The following is a 16597-nucleotide window of genomic DNA, read 5'->3' as shown; positions in this document are numbered from 1 at the left end:
ACGGAGATATCTAATAGACTGCCGTGCCAACAAACCACAAAAAAATGTGGGAGTTCTCACTGCATGCCATGCTGCTCAAACATCTCTTCTTCTGGCTGGAATGTTTTCAAATGAAAGGTTTAAGGGTTAAAAAGTAAATTAATGCTCGTACAATCCGCAATGTACACTTTGATGAACTCTACACAAATCTCATCTTTGCTCTGCAGGTGGTGTCTCGCTGTCAGTGAAGTGGAAAACAAAACAAATATCTCATGGGACGGGAAGCCTTTGATGATGAAATGCTCTTCTCACAGAAACAACTGAATGCAGAAAGACACGGCGAATTATGACATGGAAGAGAACACAGTCGACAACAGGAGAGGGAGGCTGGCACAGAGCCATTTAGCGCCGGTACGTGTAAACAGGCAAATACACACACAGACAAAGTGTACACATGCACTCTAATGTACGCGCAGGCACATGCTATCTCAAGCAAGCGACATTAATGATATGTCAAATGGAGGCTGAAAATTTCACAGCCCATTTCGACAATAACAGACATGAACGCTGCTCACTTCAGATTTTCTTTCCTCTCTTACTAAATTGGTATTCTTCTCCGTTTCATGCAGTCGTTTCGGCACTACTCTGTGTTTGACTTGAGCACAAACATATGAGAATATATACTCATTGTCTAAAATGTTTGCACGCAGGTTCTATTAACACAAAGGCACTGAATCCAATGGGTTAGCTGGAGCAAGCTACTGGACAGCAATTTCATTCATCATTTAATTCTCTCTGAAATAAAAGCTTCTTATGTGTCTCTAGGCTGGAAGAGACACGGACGCAGTCTTGCTGTGGGTGAGTAGTGAACTGCTTTGTGGACCTAGTAAATTACATGCAACTGAGAACAAACAGACTTGGTAACTATGAGCCAATTAATATCGGTTTTAAGACCGCAGCACCAGCAAGTGACTAGAGCATAGGGATCGTGCAGGACAGGTGCGACTGCCCTGATCTTTGTCTGAGCAAAAGAATGCATTTGGTAAGAGGGGAAAGTCAGTGTTCAGCTTGTAGAGGATGCCCCATTTAGAGTGAAAGGGAAAGTGTTTGAAGCTGCCTTCTCCTCTGCCATTCTATGTGGGTGTGAGGCTTGGCTCAAAGTGCCCCTAGAATCCACTGAGACCCTCCACAAGGCCGGGGTGACGGATCTGCTTGGAGTGGGGAGCACAACACCCAAGGTGACTGAGCTATTAAATGTCAGCATAACTCAAGTGATCTTAATCAGCTGTTATATGTACACGTACATGCCTGAAGTAAGTACTGTATGTGTTAAGAAGATTGTTTGAGAGAATATTTGAGAGAGTATTTTTGATCTAAGGTCTTCATTTGATCATCAGTTTTATAATGAAAACATTTTGGACGTGCGTTTGAGTTTGATAGCGTTTTGTAGATAGAGTCCAGCATCAAATCCACTCCACCAATCTAAATCCTATCAAACCTCTTTTTGTTTTAGTTTTCAGCAGTTGAAAGTAATTAAAGACATAAATAACTCGATTTAGTGAAGAGCTTTCTCAGCTTTTGTTGGCGAAGAAAGCGGAAACGCAGCAGTTTTGAGTGGAGGCCTAATTAGTAATTCACAGTATTGACAATCAATCTCAACCTGCAGCTACAAACTGGAGCTGAAATGAGCAGTGGGAAATTAAATGTTGAATATGTACATCTAACACATTAGCCAAATGTTTTCCATGAGTTTCTGGAGACCCTGATTCGGAGGTCACAATATTGATATGATATTTGTGAACGTTGTGACAGATACTGAGCGTTTCGGTGTGGAAGCTTTGCTACGCTGTTGGTGTTGTTATACTGTAAAAACACACAGATCACTCAGAGAGGGGTTTGAAAGTGGGATTTCTTTTTAAAACAAAGCTGAGCACAGACATAAGCTCGCACGGAGCACATTAAGCAGACACCAGCTAACAGTTTCATCGTGGCCTTTCATCAGTTTTCTTAAGGAAGAGCCTTGTGGATACTGGATTTTTCATAAGGAACCATGAATACTTGGTTATTAAAGAAATTGTAACCAAGCAGAACATTTTCCAATTAAAAAATAAACTTCTCATGTTACTCATCAGTACATATCAGTATATTAGCCAGTCACATGCTCGAGACTGAATGGCTGCAGCTGATATAATCTGCTATTTTAAGAGACAAAAAAGTCCGAAAGTGCTTTCTGCTATCGTTTTAAAACAGAACCACCAATCAGAAACGAAGGCTAGTTGGAAGTCAGGAAGCACAACTACAAACTGGGAACCTACATTTACATTCAAAGTCTGTGTATCAAAAAAATAAAAGAAAGAAAGAAAGAAAGAAAGAAAGGAAAAAGGCGTGAACAGAAATGGTAATCTATGCTGTATGAAAAAGTATTCAGAGAAAATAATGTAAAGAATACAAAAGGATGGGTTTTGGGATCAGAGCTTGAGAAATAAAGCCAAAGGGATGGCAAGTTAATAAGATGTTTTTCAGTTGCTTTGCAACTCACTCACCAGGGCTGTTCCGCCGCTGTTCTTTGTCCATGTTCGACACTACAAAGGGAGAGAGAAAGCGAAAGTCAGAGAGAGACTGAGACAAACAACACAGAAACCAAAGGGAAAAAATTGAAACACACAGAGATCCAGTGCTAGAAACTGACAAAAATATTGGAAATCTGAGCAGGATGTTTGATTCTGAATAGAAAAGGGGATTGAACAGCGGCGGCTTGGCTGCATTCAGAACATTATATCTCAGTGTTACACCACTGAACAAATACTTTGGCATCAGGAGACAGACAGAAACGAGACAGAGGAGTTAACAGAGGATATTCTTTCATACCTTCACTTTCAATATTATCAACAGCGTCATTGACGAGACGTATGACTGTCACTATGGAGGCTAGGCGGAATACAGAGAGAGAGACAAAGAAGAACAGTGACAATATCAGTGCCAGTGAGAGGAAGGTTGTGCTGAGATAAGATGGAGAATGTGTGTGTGCGTGGCCATGATGGGAAAGGTGGAGACAAGTTAGTCTTTCCAACATGCATGTGTGCGTATGTGTGTGTGAGACATGAGGACTTGTTTCTGTGCAGCTACGCTAATTAGACGGGAAACAAAGCATCTCCATGGGTTCCCCATCTGAAAAGCCACACACATGATCATTAGGGTGTTTGGCTCCCCAACCTCTTACACTTGGCCAACGAAAGATCAATGGTATTGAGTTATCTGGGAAAAAGACAGCTATAGAATTCATGGAAGGGGTTAACGATATTGAGTTATCTGGGAAAAAGGCACTCTATAGAATTTCAAGAAAAAGGGCTAAACAATGTTTTTTTTTCCCTTCATTTAAGACCTGTGCATTAGCCTTTGATGTATTTTCACGTATGGATTTGGCTGCATTAATGTAGCTTTCATTCCACCGGTCTATTGTCTGCTCGCTTCTCAATATGTTAATAATAGTTGATGCACTGTGGTAGAAGCGCAAAGTGGGCTGTTCCTACATCCAGGGAATTTTATCTACAGCAGTGATGCTCAGACTTCCCCTTTTCTCTTCCTTTGAATAAGTCTTAAAGATCTTGTGCCAAATGAGAGAAAAAAAAAAAAAAAACAACTATGTGAACGTTGTATGCTGGGTTGTTCGAGTCTTACCGTTGTCATCGAAGGACTCAGAGGTGTAGGAACTGAGGGAGTGCTCCTCCGAGGTGGAGTCTGAGAGACATGCCACCTCATCCACCAGCTCTGACACACCTAATGTACCAACACACACAAACACACACACACACACACACACACACACACACATATATTGATTTCCATACTCCTTCTGGAAGCATTTTCCTCTGCGCCAATGAGCCACATCAACAAGTTCCACTCAGAATTAAAGGCAAATTAAAGATTGTTAAGCTGATATAAATGTGTGTGCATTTAAAGACTCATTGAATGCTGTAATCATTCTTTCTGGCCGCCCTGGCTGTGCAGAGATCCCTTCCTGGCACGGCTCCAAGGTAATATGAGGCTTATGCAGTCTGAGTTAGCCAAATCAAGTGGGTAGACACTGGATTTGGCACTTGAATGAATTTTTGCATGAAACAAGGACTGTGGATTTTCCCATCTCTTACGCTGAGGGGATGTCAGAAGGAGAAATGATTGCAATGACCAAAAACTCTTTCAATGTACATGTGGGCAAGTTTTATTGTTTTAATATAGACTTGGAAGATCTAAATCGATCTTTTAATATCCATCCATTCATACCTCCACTCATCTATCCAGGTAAAAGAGAGACTTACACACATTACACACACACACACACACACAAACTATTCAAATCTGAAGACTATTTAAGCTGCAGTATACTCAAAATGAATTTTGGTCTGTTCCCAAAGGCTTCCTCACTGTTTTGGAGTACAGCATTTTCACCAAATCCCACAACACTCACTGCAACTCCAGGTCTGCTCATTTAATGCCGTCTGCACCAGCTGGAGGAGTCATGGAGGGTAAGGACCACAGAGTTACTTGTTCTAGTGTAGCGGAGTGCAGCAGATGTGAAATACAAACTCCTCCAAACAGCAGGTACATTGGAAAAATACAGCCCAAACTGCTTACGCTGCAGTAATCAAAGCTCTTATTTCCAGCCACAAACCTGACATTTCGTCTGTGCGAAGAAGTCAGATGAAATTTCATTTGGAGAAAGCTGCCAGGCCTCGGGTCCCTAGTAAGCCTTAACCTGCGTGTCTTGAGTGGCAACATTTCAAATAAATAGATGTTTACAAGTCAGTGTGATTGCTGACATTGTTTTCCTTTGCTGAGGAGGTATTTTGGGGAGGGGGGGAGTAATTATTTGTCAAACAGAGAGGGAGGGCTGGTACTCATGTGCCCCAATGCCTTTAGATAAAGATGCAATGAAAACTGTCTGTAAGCCTGTCTGATAAGGCAAGACGCAGGTACATTCCTCTACCAGGTGCTCTAATCTAGCAGCAATAAAACGCCTGGCTTCACATTAGTGTTCAAACTGGGACAGAGCTACAGACGACCACCAGAGTGGAAATCATTTGCATGGGCTATAGCAACAATTCTATTTGGAATATAAAGCTGCTCGGAAATAAGAGCTGGCAGCTCTGCTGATGTGATTAAAAGTAACTTTTGGCAAAACGAAAGAGGCTTTATGTTGATAGGTGGAACAAATAGGAAAGAGCAGAAAGAGAAAACTGTTTACTTTTCACTGCCACTTTTGCCGAATCTAAATACAGTTAAAGCACTGACCTTAATGTGTGAAATTGAGTATCCTTTTATTCCTTGTCTCAGTCACAAGTTTGGTAATTAAAGACGATAAGTTCTTGTTTAGCTGCTTATATTAAGACACGGTAAATAGTGATGCATTGAGACATATTTTGTTATGGATAAAATAGAGCCTTCTAGACAAACGTGTTTCTGTTCCTTAAACTAAGCTGCAGGTAGCGCATGAGCACAACATCTGAAACTTTAAAACCACACCCTGTGCTGTTTTTAGAAATCCTGTGCACACACGTAACAGGTGAAAATGCAGAAATCTTGAGCTACTGTGCTTTCCAGCTCTTTCAGCTGTTGCTTTATAATACAGTACCACTGGCAAACAGCTTTCCCTGTTTGACAAAGCAATAAACAATTTGTCAGTGTACCTTGGTAGCAGGGATTATTTTAAGAGGTTTTGTGATTGGTGGCTTGCTTCTCATATCTGGGCACAGCATGTCTTTGTCACCCTTGTCTGCCACATCTTCTAGCATCCGCTCGTCTGTCTCGAAATTGTGCTTTACACTGGATATTCTGCAAACAAGCAGCCAGGGCTTGGCCCATCTTGTAACCAAAACCATACTCTGTCCACGAGGGCCGGGATGTCTGGACGTCAACTTTAGCTTTCCGAGCCCGAGCTAGGTGGTCGTGGTCCAGTGCGTACAGAACAAGTGAAATGCGCCTGTGGGAATGTGAGCAGTAAGGCAGTACCATCAATCAAACTAAATAAGAAAGGCAGCACAGCAGCGACTGGTCTAATTCAGCATGCAGGTGAGGGGACACTTATATACTAGAGCTTTATGCTTTTTTACATAAAAGCTTTTTTTATTCTATATTTCTTTTCCATTTATTTTCTTCCCCCGCACACACTCATTTGTTATTGTGCCAGCGACTACCGCCATGTGCCAGTGTTGGCAGCCACGCCTGAGGTTACGGACCCGACCCTCCCTGCTCTAATCCTAACACTAACCCTCAGCCAAACCTCATTCTCATCCTGGCCCCAAACTTTTTAAATCCCCTGCACTTTTCTTATTGTGAGAGCCATCAAAACAATCTTCAGGAGCCGTTTTCTGGCATTCACTGTGTGATTCTGATAACACCTATCTACAACAGGTAAACCTTCACATTACACCTCAGCTAATAATGTTTAATTAAGTTGAATTAATTCTAATTACAAATGAATTAATTAGCACAAAATTTGTTTTGGCTCCTTTCACCTTGTCCATTATTTTTTTTACCAGTTTACAGCATTTTAATTGGAAATAGTTAATACCACTAATACTAAACCAAACCGTGGTCTAATTCCAACCTTCAAAAGTTTCTAGTCTTCTTCTCGGCAACCAAAACAGCTTCACAAATTGCTTTCTGCAATTAGTCCTGTTAGTCCGGTCAAGTAACAGTTACGGCATTTGGACTGCAAAGCCTCCAGGAAGAGGGTTTACTCCATCTACACTATGAGACTGTTTCCGAGACGCCTCGGTCGCCACTAAATCATGAAGCTTGTATTAAAACTATACGTCTTTGCAAAAACCCTGAAGATCGATATCTGAACACACTTCTTCAGAGAGGGCACAATTGCCAAAAACTGAGCAATATGGGACCTGAAGTATTTTCCCAGCATTCCATTATTCATTCCTTTTCATTTATTCATGAGCAGCAGGTAGTGACAGAAAAACGACCAATATGCTTCCTCACGTATTGACTTGTGCCATCTATTGCAATATTCATTATGAGACTTGTTTGTGGCTGCTGTGGAGTAAATAGATACCTGTTTACAATTGATTAATCAAACTGGCAGTTAACACTGGAGTCGTTAATGCAATAAACTGAATATCAGCGTGCTATAAGCTCAGTTACATATTAATTAATGGACTGTGATGTTACTGTGGCCCCTCAGGGCATATGCTTTTCTCTTTTTTTTATGCATACACTCGACAGGGGAGCAAAAAAAATAAAATAACTTATTTCCCATTCCTACAGGAAGAAATCAATAATTAACAAGCAGGAAGTTCCCGCTGCAGGCTGTATTATTCAAACAACAGGTTGAACAGAGAATCGAAATATGTGACGTCTAGCTTAGCACGGAGAGGCAACGTGGTTATTTCATTGACAGAGAACAAACTGTGAACTGTGCTCTCGCTGTTGACAGCATTGGAATCTAAATATCAGACTGAAGCTGAATTATCTGACAACGATTTCTCACCGCTCTCCCTCGGTTTGTTGTCCTCTCGGTTGACAAAGGTACACGTGAGGCAAACTTGGACGGAAAAAAAAAAAAAAAAAAAGTCAATGGTGGGAAACGTTGCAGAAAAGTCAACTTTCTTTGTGTTCCAGCTAGTTTGATTTGGACTTTTTTTTTTTGAAGCAAAAGTAGGACAAGAACATAGGACATCAGTTCTGGCTGATTACCCTGACCATTCAAACAGAAGTGCACAGGAGATGTTAGAGACTTTTTCTGATACAAGAGGACATGATTGCCAATTTCAGCAGTGTAAGAGAAAAGGAAGTTACGCTATCATTTATCGCTCCCAGGAAGTAAATAATAAGACTAAAATGAAATGATAAGCAAAATAAAAATATGACTTCTTTACCACTCTTGCTTACTCTGGGCCATTTACTTTGATGTATGTGATCAAAAGGCATAGATCACTGTGAAATAAGCTCTCTGAGTGGAGATGATGGTGCGGGTGTAACACAATGACTTCACGGCCTGTGTACTCTGTGCCTTTTTGATCAGAGGTTAGAAACTGTGTGTGTGTGTGTGTGTGTGTGTGTGTGTGTGTGTGTGTGTGTGCGTGCGCACATGGTTGCAGTCTTACCCTGTGGACTGTTATCTCTCTGTGTTCTCTCCAACTCAAAAGCTCTCTGCCCCCATTCCTCCTCTCTCTCATCTCTCACCCTCTCCAGCCCTTCCTCCCTGGTTTCCTCACCCTCCCAGGACACTTTGTGGGCCGGGCTGTGATCTGAGCGGCAGGTCGATGCTGAGGGGAGATTGGGCGCCACGCTGCACACTGCGATTCCCCTCCTATTGGCCACACCTCGGATATTGGACATGTCTGAGAGGAAGCTGCTGAACTGCAGAGATGGGAGAAAGCTCCAATGAAAAAAGAGCAACCTAGCAACTATTAAAACACATCACTGAGCAGCACCATGGCACTGGGAAACATGTTCTTTCATTAGAATGAACATGGGCAATTTGAGTCAATGCCACATACATCGTTCTGCTCCCATAAATTCTCAGTAGTGTACCTAATGTGCGGCTCAAAATAGTCCCCAACAAATGCAATATTTATTCCTGTTTAGAAATGTTTGCTAAAACTTTTAGTGCTCAGGAAATTATTTAGCGGATTTTAAAAATAAAAGTATACATTTGTGACCCATTTTTAAAGATTTCTATTTCAAAGCATCTCAATCTTTAAATGCTTTTTAAAGCATTGTTGTTTTCGTGGCATATGTTTTTATTTGAGAAGAATGAGACAGAACCAATGGACGACTGTGCACTTTATGCTTTCATCTCAGTGTCCTGGGTTTTAGTAGCAGAGGCCTTTTTGAAACACTGGGGGGCGCCAAAATCATGGATTCTCACATTCTTCACATTTTCAGTAAGAATTTCTTTTTTTCTGATCTTGTACGCTTATTATCATATAGTAGTTTGGAATCAGGGTCGTAGTAAAATTTCATTGTAGATTTCAATCATATGGAAACTCCATCACTCTTACTTCCTGCCATAGGAGCATTTTTTTCATAATTCAACCCTGAGGACAGTGAACCCTTTCTCAAGTTCGCCATGGCTGTCTTTAATTTATACTGTAATGGTAATGGAGATACTAATATCCTGGGTCTCTTTCAGACAATAAAAGAAATTGAATTACAGGAGCCTGGCGTCATCAAAACGAGGAGCTGGAAGATATAAGCTGATATAAATATTGATACAATGATATAAAACTGATATAAGCCTTGGATTTTTATGTCATTTCTTTTTATTAGTAGTAAAAATATTAATAGAATTTCAGATTTTTCAATATGGCCCATATCTATTATTTTCTTTTGATTATTACTAAAACTGCTGTCTCTCAGTCCTGTCAGGTGATGGTGATGTCATGATGCAGAAGAACATCAGAAATGTCATAAATTATAGTCATTATGCCCATGCATACTGCTGCACACCTGACTGCCCTCACTGGAGGTGGTCTTGTCACCATCCCCACTCCTCATGCCCTGGTTGCTGAGTCCTCCTGGTTGAGGCGAGTGGGCTGTCGGACGCACCATGACCTGTGGAGGACCCCCAGTGCCGCCTCCCACCTCTCCATAGGTGCTCGTGGTCCCTGGTGAACCTGACACGCGCACGGCTTTAAACTCAATCCCTTCTGCCCCCATGCCGGTCTTGTGCAGCATGTAGCTGGTTTCTGTGGAAATAGCTGACACACCCATCACAGCCTGGGCCCCCGGGCCGGGGTCTGAGTCTTTCCTGAATTTGATTTTCTTCCTAAAGGCGATGAAGAGTATGAGGAGCAGAATGATGACAAAGGCAAGGACCCCAATGCCAATTATCTCTCCAGGTCCGACGTAAGAAAGGGGCTCCGCCTGAGCAAAATGAAGAGAAACATCATAAAAATATGAATGGAACTGGATCTCCAAATGTATCACTGACTGGTGGAATGAACTCCATTCAAGGGATTTCCATGTTTAAAATTCACTTATGCTCAACTAAAGGACAATCATATATATCCAACTTGCTGAGAAAACTCTACACCTGTTGGTATATAAAACCTTTCCTTAAAAATTCTTGGCTTTTTGCCATCAGTCTCCGACATTAGTACAGATTCCTTTAATATCCCCCAGGCAGCCATATGACAGCTGGAGTTAATATGCAAGTTTGATGGTGGAGCGCACAGATACAGAACAGTTGATCATCCACCCACAAGTGCTTTTAGGAGGGAGGTAAATGTAAATGAAGAGATCACATGTTGAAACAACCACATACATTTTACAAGCATTTTTTGTATTATGCTGTGATTTTCATCTACTTATTATTGCCAAGGATTGTAACAATCACATTTCTGGGCTTGCAGAATGCAGCAAAATGATTGATGAGATTTAGAGTATGTGATAAGTAAATGCCATTAAAAAGGGGAACTTCTTATTCAGCCTTATTTCCAGCAAGAGACAGCCTCAAATGTCCTTAAAACAAACAAACAAACAAAGCTAATATGCGGTATCTATTGGTTGTGAAGGCAGGCTAATAGGTTTTGTCCCACTATGGTTACTTGCTAATTACAGTCTTCTTGGGAATAATGGCAGCACCTTCCTTCTCACAATGTGCAACATTAATTAGGCTTGCAGTCTCAATGTAAGGTATATAGCGCACGACAAAAGTCAAGAGCGTGACAACTTCAAATGGAAACTGTGATTTACCCATTACCACACTTTCATTCATCTGCTGCCGAGACAAACATACCAAGCTGGTGAATAAAGCTTCCCAGGAGGCCATGGCACACTCAAAATTCTCAACAGCTTCACTGAGTATGCCAAGTCCCATTAGGAGCAAGCTGACTGTACAAAAAGGGGGCCGACAGGCTAGATAGTACTTCCTGGATTAGATTAGAGTAGATTCACTCCGACAATTCAGTTTCAAGTGTAAGTTCATACAATACCTGCATGTCATCCCCCGGATCACCAGGTGTCTGATCGCCGCAAAACTGACCCTCGTACCCCTCTGAACAGTTACAGTAGAACGATCCGAACGTGTTGACACACTCTCCTCCGTTTCCGCACTCGCTCTGGACACACTCATTTACATCTTCATCACATCTGCAAAGGCGTAGACAAATAACTTGCCATGCATGGGAGCGGTGAAGTTGATTTGTATCAAAGTGAAAGAGGAGAATAAAAGATGAAAGTGTGACAGTGAGTTAAAACGACAGAATTAAAATAAATACTTGGAGATCATCATTTCAGAGGGACTTTCTTTTGCTAAATCAAGGGATTATCTCCACGGATCCCCTGTTATCCGCAATTTACATGGTTCTGATTTAAAGAAATATGCCTGACTGCAAAAAAAAACACACACACACATACACACACGTACTCTTGGATAAAGATGTAAATTACAGCAGAACATCACAAACATAATTTTACTCCACACATACGTGCTCATCTTAGCTTGTCATTTCAAACATGGTGCCCCGCTGTGAGGGAGATAGAAAATACGTGTATTTCTCTTTTCAATTATTTTTTCTTGATGGGATTTTCAAAACACTGTACAAAAGGTCTGAGGTAGGAAGAAAAAACACTTCTGAGTATTGCAAGAAGCTTTCTTGTATAACTATTCAAAGTTTTGCTTTAAAAAAAGTCATTAAGCATATAGAGTACAAGGGCTGGGTATATTGGCCAGTGATATTCACTCATGAATATTTTAGAAAATGAATACTGTATACCCTCATTAACAGACCTCAATGAAATCAGCAAGTTGTGTCATACTTGTATTGTATCTCTGAATGTGTGATTGAGCTTTTGAAGAGAAATTCTTCAATTGCTTTCATTTCTAAGGATTTTACCCATGGAATATACTTTATTTTGTTGTATTTGAATATAAATATTTCAGTGTGATGTTAGCATTTACCAATCTGCTATTCAATAGGTGTTTGATTGGGGCAGAATGCAGTGCACTCATCATTAACTGATAATGAGTTGAACAACCCGCTGCCTGACAGAAAAGATTAATTATTCAGCTAAATTTAATTTTATCCAACCTCATCAAATGCAGTTTTGCATCTTTGTCAAAGTCATAAAAAAGCAGAAGCGTGTTCTCCTCTGAGGGGAAACTGCTCTCTAGTGGTGGCTCCACTGAACAACCGCATGAGCAGAGAGGTTATTTCAAAGGCAATTACTGAGCTGTAATTAAGAAGGAAGCTAGAGAATGATTATAGGCTTTTCAACCGAAATTATACTGAATTAAATTAGAAACAGTAATTCATCTAGCACAATAACAACGAAAACAACGCAGTGGGTGCTGGGGTGCTAATGTGGGCTAATGAGGGAGTGTGTGTTTTTGCCTCCGCGTCCTATCATGTGTGAATGTGTACGAGAGGGGAGATGCAGATGTGATGCAAATCATTACTAACCTAACTGTCATTGTGTACATTCTGTGTAAACAGGGCACAGCATTCATCAACGCTATCACAATCAGTCATTAAGGTTTCAAAGTGTGTGTGTGTGTGTGTGTGTGTGTGTGTGTGTGTGTGCGTGTGTGTGATTGCAGGCTATTTTATCTTACATAAGTCCCCCGAGTCCTCTAGGACAGCCACAGAGGAATGCACTGCCTACAGGTCTGCAGTCGCCACCATTCTGGCATGGATTTGGCATGCAGGACGTCAATTCAACTTCACAGCGCCCCCCAGTGAAGCCAGCGCTGCAACTGCACATGAAGCCTGTTGGAGAGAGATTCAAAATGAGTCAAATAATAATGTGTATTAACACAAATGTCAATAAATAATATCAATATCAAATCCAGTGAATGTCATGTGATTTCATTTGCGAGCAACTGACTGAATAGTGAGATGTAGTAAGGTGATCACTGCTGTGCAAACAAACAAATTAGAATTAGGCAAAATGAAAATGCTGAAATTGAGACTCAAGCTATAAAACTGTGACTTTGTCTCATATGACGACATTTGTTTTAGTCATTTATTTATACAACAAGCTGACTAACACCCACACATATTCATACTGTCATCTGAACAGACCTCCAGAGGGCAGGCTGCTGCAGATGGCTCCGTTGAGGCAGGGCTGACTGACGCATGGATCTGGATAAAGCACGCAGCCCAACTTGACCTCGCTCAGTCCGGCTATCTCAGCGTAGCGGCTCCTCTTATTCTGGAGTGGCAGCTCATTACCGTTCAGCATCAGTGAGCCCAGGCAGCCCTGGAAGCCATCCTGGGCTCTCGGCGGGACTCTCGCGGCACGGTCCCCGATTCCTGCCCCCCCCTGGCTTCTCCCTGGCCCCGGGCTTGGCCTCTCACCCTGCCCGTTCGGTGGCCTCACTTGGGCCCCGAAGAAGAAGGACGAATCTGGGGCCAGGGGCCAGAGGCGAACTGGGGCTCGGGCTGCTCGGCGGCGTTCCACATAGCTGTCATCCAATGATAGGAGGGTGTAGTTTCTAGTCAGCTCCAGGGCAACAGCATGCCAGAGGCCGTCGTTTATTGGTCTGCCAGAGATACCCATAATGCCAAGGGTGTTGTCGCAGTCCAACTGGAACCAGAGTCGACCCCCTTCAATCTGTGGGAGGACAAAGAAAAAAACTGAGTTTAATAATTATGCAACCACTAAAAGACACTCCACCTTCTGCTCAGCAGATCCAACATTGGGAAATAACAGCAGCTAAAGCACATAAATGTGTTTACTTTGAGCATGGTGCAGGGATTAACACGGGTGAACATAATGACTCCTCTTCTCTGAAGTGTTCTGATCCTCAGGCCAAGCCTCATCTCTCCACTCTGGCCACTCTCTGTCACTCGGTACTTGATATAACTGTTCCCAGAGAAACTAAGAGAGGTTTGGCCTAAACATGCACAAAAAAGAGATGCAGGGTTAATAATTAGAGGGGAAAAGCTTCAGTTTAAAGAGAAAAGGATCAATAATACATAATCAAATCCTTGCAATGTGGTGATCATCTCATCTTTCCAAATTAGATACGCAGACACAGTCCCAAATTCAAGCATAAGGTGGGATCAAATCATACCTGCGCACTCATCCAGTCTTTCAGGCTGACATTGGCAGACAGATGGCGCTGTAGGACCAGAACGGACACACTGCATGTCAGCTGGACATGACTGGCCTTCACAAAGCTCCACAGGAGTCGGGCACGTCCCTCCTGGTTACAAAGGAGCAAATAGAGAAAAAATAGAAAATAACGCCTTCAGAATGTCATCATCTGTCGTCCTTTTTACTTATTCTATTCTTTAATGGATGCAGTGTGAGTAGGCACATGTAGCAAAATAGCCACATTTCACAGATATTTACATCAAAACTAACGACCAGTACTGGTAATGTACATGGATGAGCAGCTGTGACAGGAATTGAGGACACTAACAATGTGAACTGGGCTTAGTTTGATTGCAAGGGCAAGCATGCGTGCAGAGCTCACCAGGGCAGGTGCAGATCTCCGTAGGGCTGAACCTCGGTGACACCAAGCTGATCCTCTCTGTGCTGTAGGTGACAGGCGAGTCACCCTCCATCACCAGTGTCTGTTCACACACCCTGTCCCCACACTCCAGCTCCCCAGAACAAGCACTGTTCACCACCACAGCCCCAGCTAGGACACCTCGAATCTGGCCCCGCTCTGCTGCTTCCTGCAGCTTTGCAGACAACTCTTTCTGAGAGTAGAACCCACCCATCCGTCCGCTGCCCATTGTCTCTGGCCTCTCCATGGCCAGAAGCAAGTCCACGCCGGATGTCCCCATCACTGGCTGCACACTGAGTATGTGGAGGGGATCCTGTTGTCCTGGTGACCATTTCCATCCAGCTAGCCCCCGTAGCATTAGTTTGATCTGGCTCAGGTAGCGACCAAGCAAGTCTTCCGGTGTCAAGGAGCTGAAACGTAAGGTCAGGGTGCTACGCAGCAGTACGTCTGTCACCTGTTCGACCTGGACTGACACATCAGCTATCACAGCGAAACGTCCATCACTCACCGTGGCATTCATCTGGTATCTGAGAGACAATAAAGGACCAGTTTTTAGCATGTATGTGTGCTAGATGGTGTGTTTGTGTGGTGTGGTGTGTACCTGCCGGGTTCCAGGCCCGGGAGAGCCACAATGCTGCCATCCTGCCTGTTGATCTTAAACATGCTCTTGGGCTGAAGTTTCTGGGTGAACGTCAGCACGTCATTGGGGTCACGGTCGGTTGCAAAGATCCGACCAATCGGGCCACCCGGGAAAGTATCTGTTACCATGACAATGAAGATTTCCAGGGGGGAGACTGCAGGTTTGTACTGACTGTTCCCGATGACCCTCAGAAATATCCAGGAGGACGAGGTAAGTCTTGGCTTACCAGAGTCACTTCCCTATAAGAGCAGAACAAAGTGACAGTGAGATATTGAGTAACTCAGATCAAAGAAACAAAGGTACAGTTCTGCTGGAATATTTAAGGTAAAAAACGAATTTGGCATTAGGGCATGATTTCTTACTGAGGAAAGATGGTTATAGCATAAATGGTCATAAGAAGGTCATATGATAAAACTGTGTTTACACTCAGACTCTGCTGGTGTCTGAAAACAAAGTATGTGGATAGTGATATAGCTGGAACTGAAAAGAAAAAAGGCACTGACTTAAGGCAGCACTGAGGAGAAAACATGCTTCAGTGAGCCCAGGCAACAACATGCTGCTGTATGACAGTCCTGAAACAAGGGTTTCATCATCCCCGTGTTGCTGAAATGCTGAAAATGTGCCCTCTGGGATGTCCCTATGGTAGATAAAACACGATAAAGAGCTCTCTACGGTGGCCCAGTGTGCAAGAAAATGTGATGCAGTGCCCTCTAGGGTGCCCTTCCAGGAGAGAAAACATAATGAAGTGCATGCAGCTGGAGCCCTTTTTAGCCTTATCGCCTCTGCCCCTCAGACAGCTTGAGTCTGCCACTGTGAAGCAGTCAATATGAAATAACAGATTCTCCTTCCATGCCACCACATTAGTGGCATTAATAGCTCCTCCATTACACAAATGAGTTTATATAAAGATCCTTTTCAAAACTCTAAAAGCCTGACTTAGCAACTACCAATGAGAGACTGTCTGAGTAATGGGCAGCTCCTGATGCTGACAGTGTGTAACCATGCTGCCAGTTTACTGCCAACCAAGTTGCCAGTAAACTTTTCCTGAATAAATGGTGGTTAAAACCACCCGCCGCTAACCTGGATTTCAAGAGTGAACTCTCTGGGGGCTTCAGGGTCAAACACACGGTTGGACCTCAGAGTTCCAGTCTGGTCCAGGGAGAAGAAATTTCCCTCATTTCCTGACACGATGCGAAACTCAAAGGGAGGGCCATTTCTGGGAGAGTCTTTATCGCTGATTGACAGCTTCAGCAGGGTGGTGCCAGCAGCTTGGTTGAGCTGGAAGTACGGAGAGAGAGGAGTTGAGATGGGCAGTTGAGCACAGAAACACAAGCAAACACACAAAAAGACTGTTACCTGTATGATGGCTGTGGAGTTGGGAGGGTTGAAGACAGGAGGGTTGTCGTTAACGTCGGAGATGTCGATGTTCAGCGTGACAGTGGAGGACATGGCAGGAGAGCCACTGTCGAACGCCTGCACTGACAAAGAGTACCTGGATACCT

The 16597-nt window shown here is 42.9% G+C and overlaps 1 protein-coding gene across 1 annotated transcript in view; it reads right to left on the bottom strand.

Moving 5' to 3' along the window:
- Positions 1–16597, bottom strand: part of fat3b (FAT atypical cadherin 3b) — a 64308-nt gene that overhangs the window by 4124 nt on the left and 43587 nt on the right. The window contains exons 38-51 of the mRNA XM_076751038.1: positions 16452–16595; positions 16176–16373; positions 15057–15334; positions 14420–14982; positions 14015–14146; positions 13677–13834; positions 13020–13551; positions 12551–12704; positions 10929–11085; positions 9442–9858; positions 8094–8349; positions 3658–3756; positions 2848–2907; positions 2523–2561 (exon numbers count right to left, since the gene is read on the bottom strand). Coding sequence (XP_076607153.1) covers positions 2523–2561; positions 2848–2907; positions 3658–3756; positions 8094–8349; positions 9442–9858; positions 10929–11085; positions 12551–12704; positions 13020–13551; positions 13677–13834; positions 14015–14146; positions 14420–14982; positions 15057–15334; positions 16176–16373; positions 16452–16595 — 3187 coding nt within the window. The remainder of the gene's footprint in view (positions 1–2522; positions 2562–2847; positions 2908–3657; positions 3757–8093; positions 8350–9441; positions 9859–10928; positions 11086–12550; positions 12705–13019; positions 13552–13676; positions 13835–14014; positions 14147–14419; positions 14983–15056; positions 15335–16175; positions 16374–16451; positions 16596–16597) is intronic.

The sequence above is a fragment of the Chaetodon auriga genome, chromosome 15, assembly GCF_051107435.1.
Source record: "Chaetodon auriga isolate fChaAug3 chromosome 15, fChaAug3.hap1, whole genome shotgun sequence".
NCBI classification, from domain to species: domain Eukaryota; kingdom Metazoa; phylum Chordata; class Actinopteri; order Chaetodontiformes; family Chaetodontidae; genus Chaetodon; species Chaetodon auriga.
The sequence above is the reverse complement of the archived record's forward strand: the minus strand, read 5'-3'. Positions and strand labels throughout refer to the sequence as shown.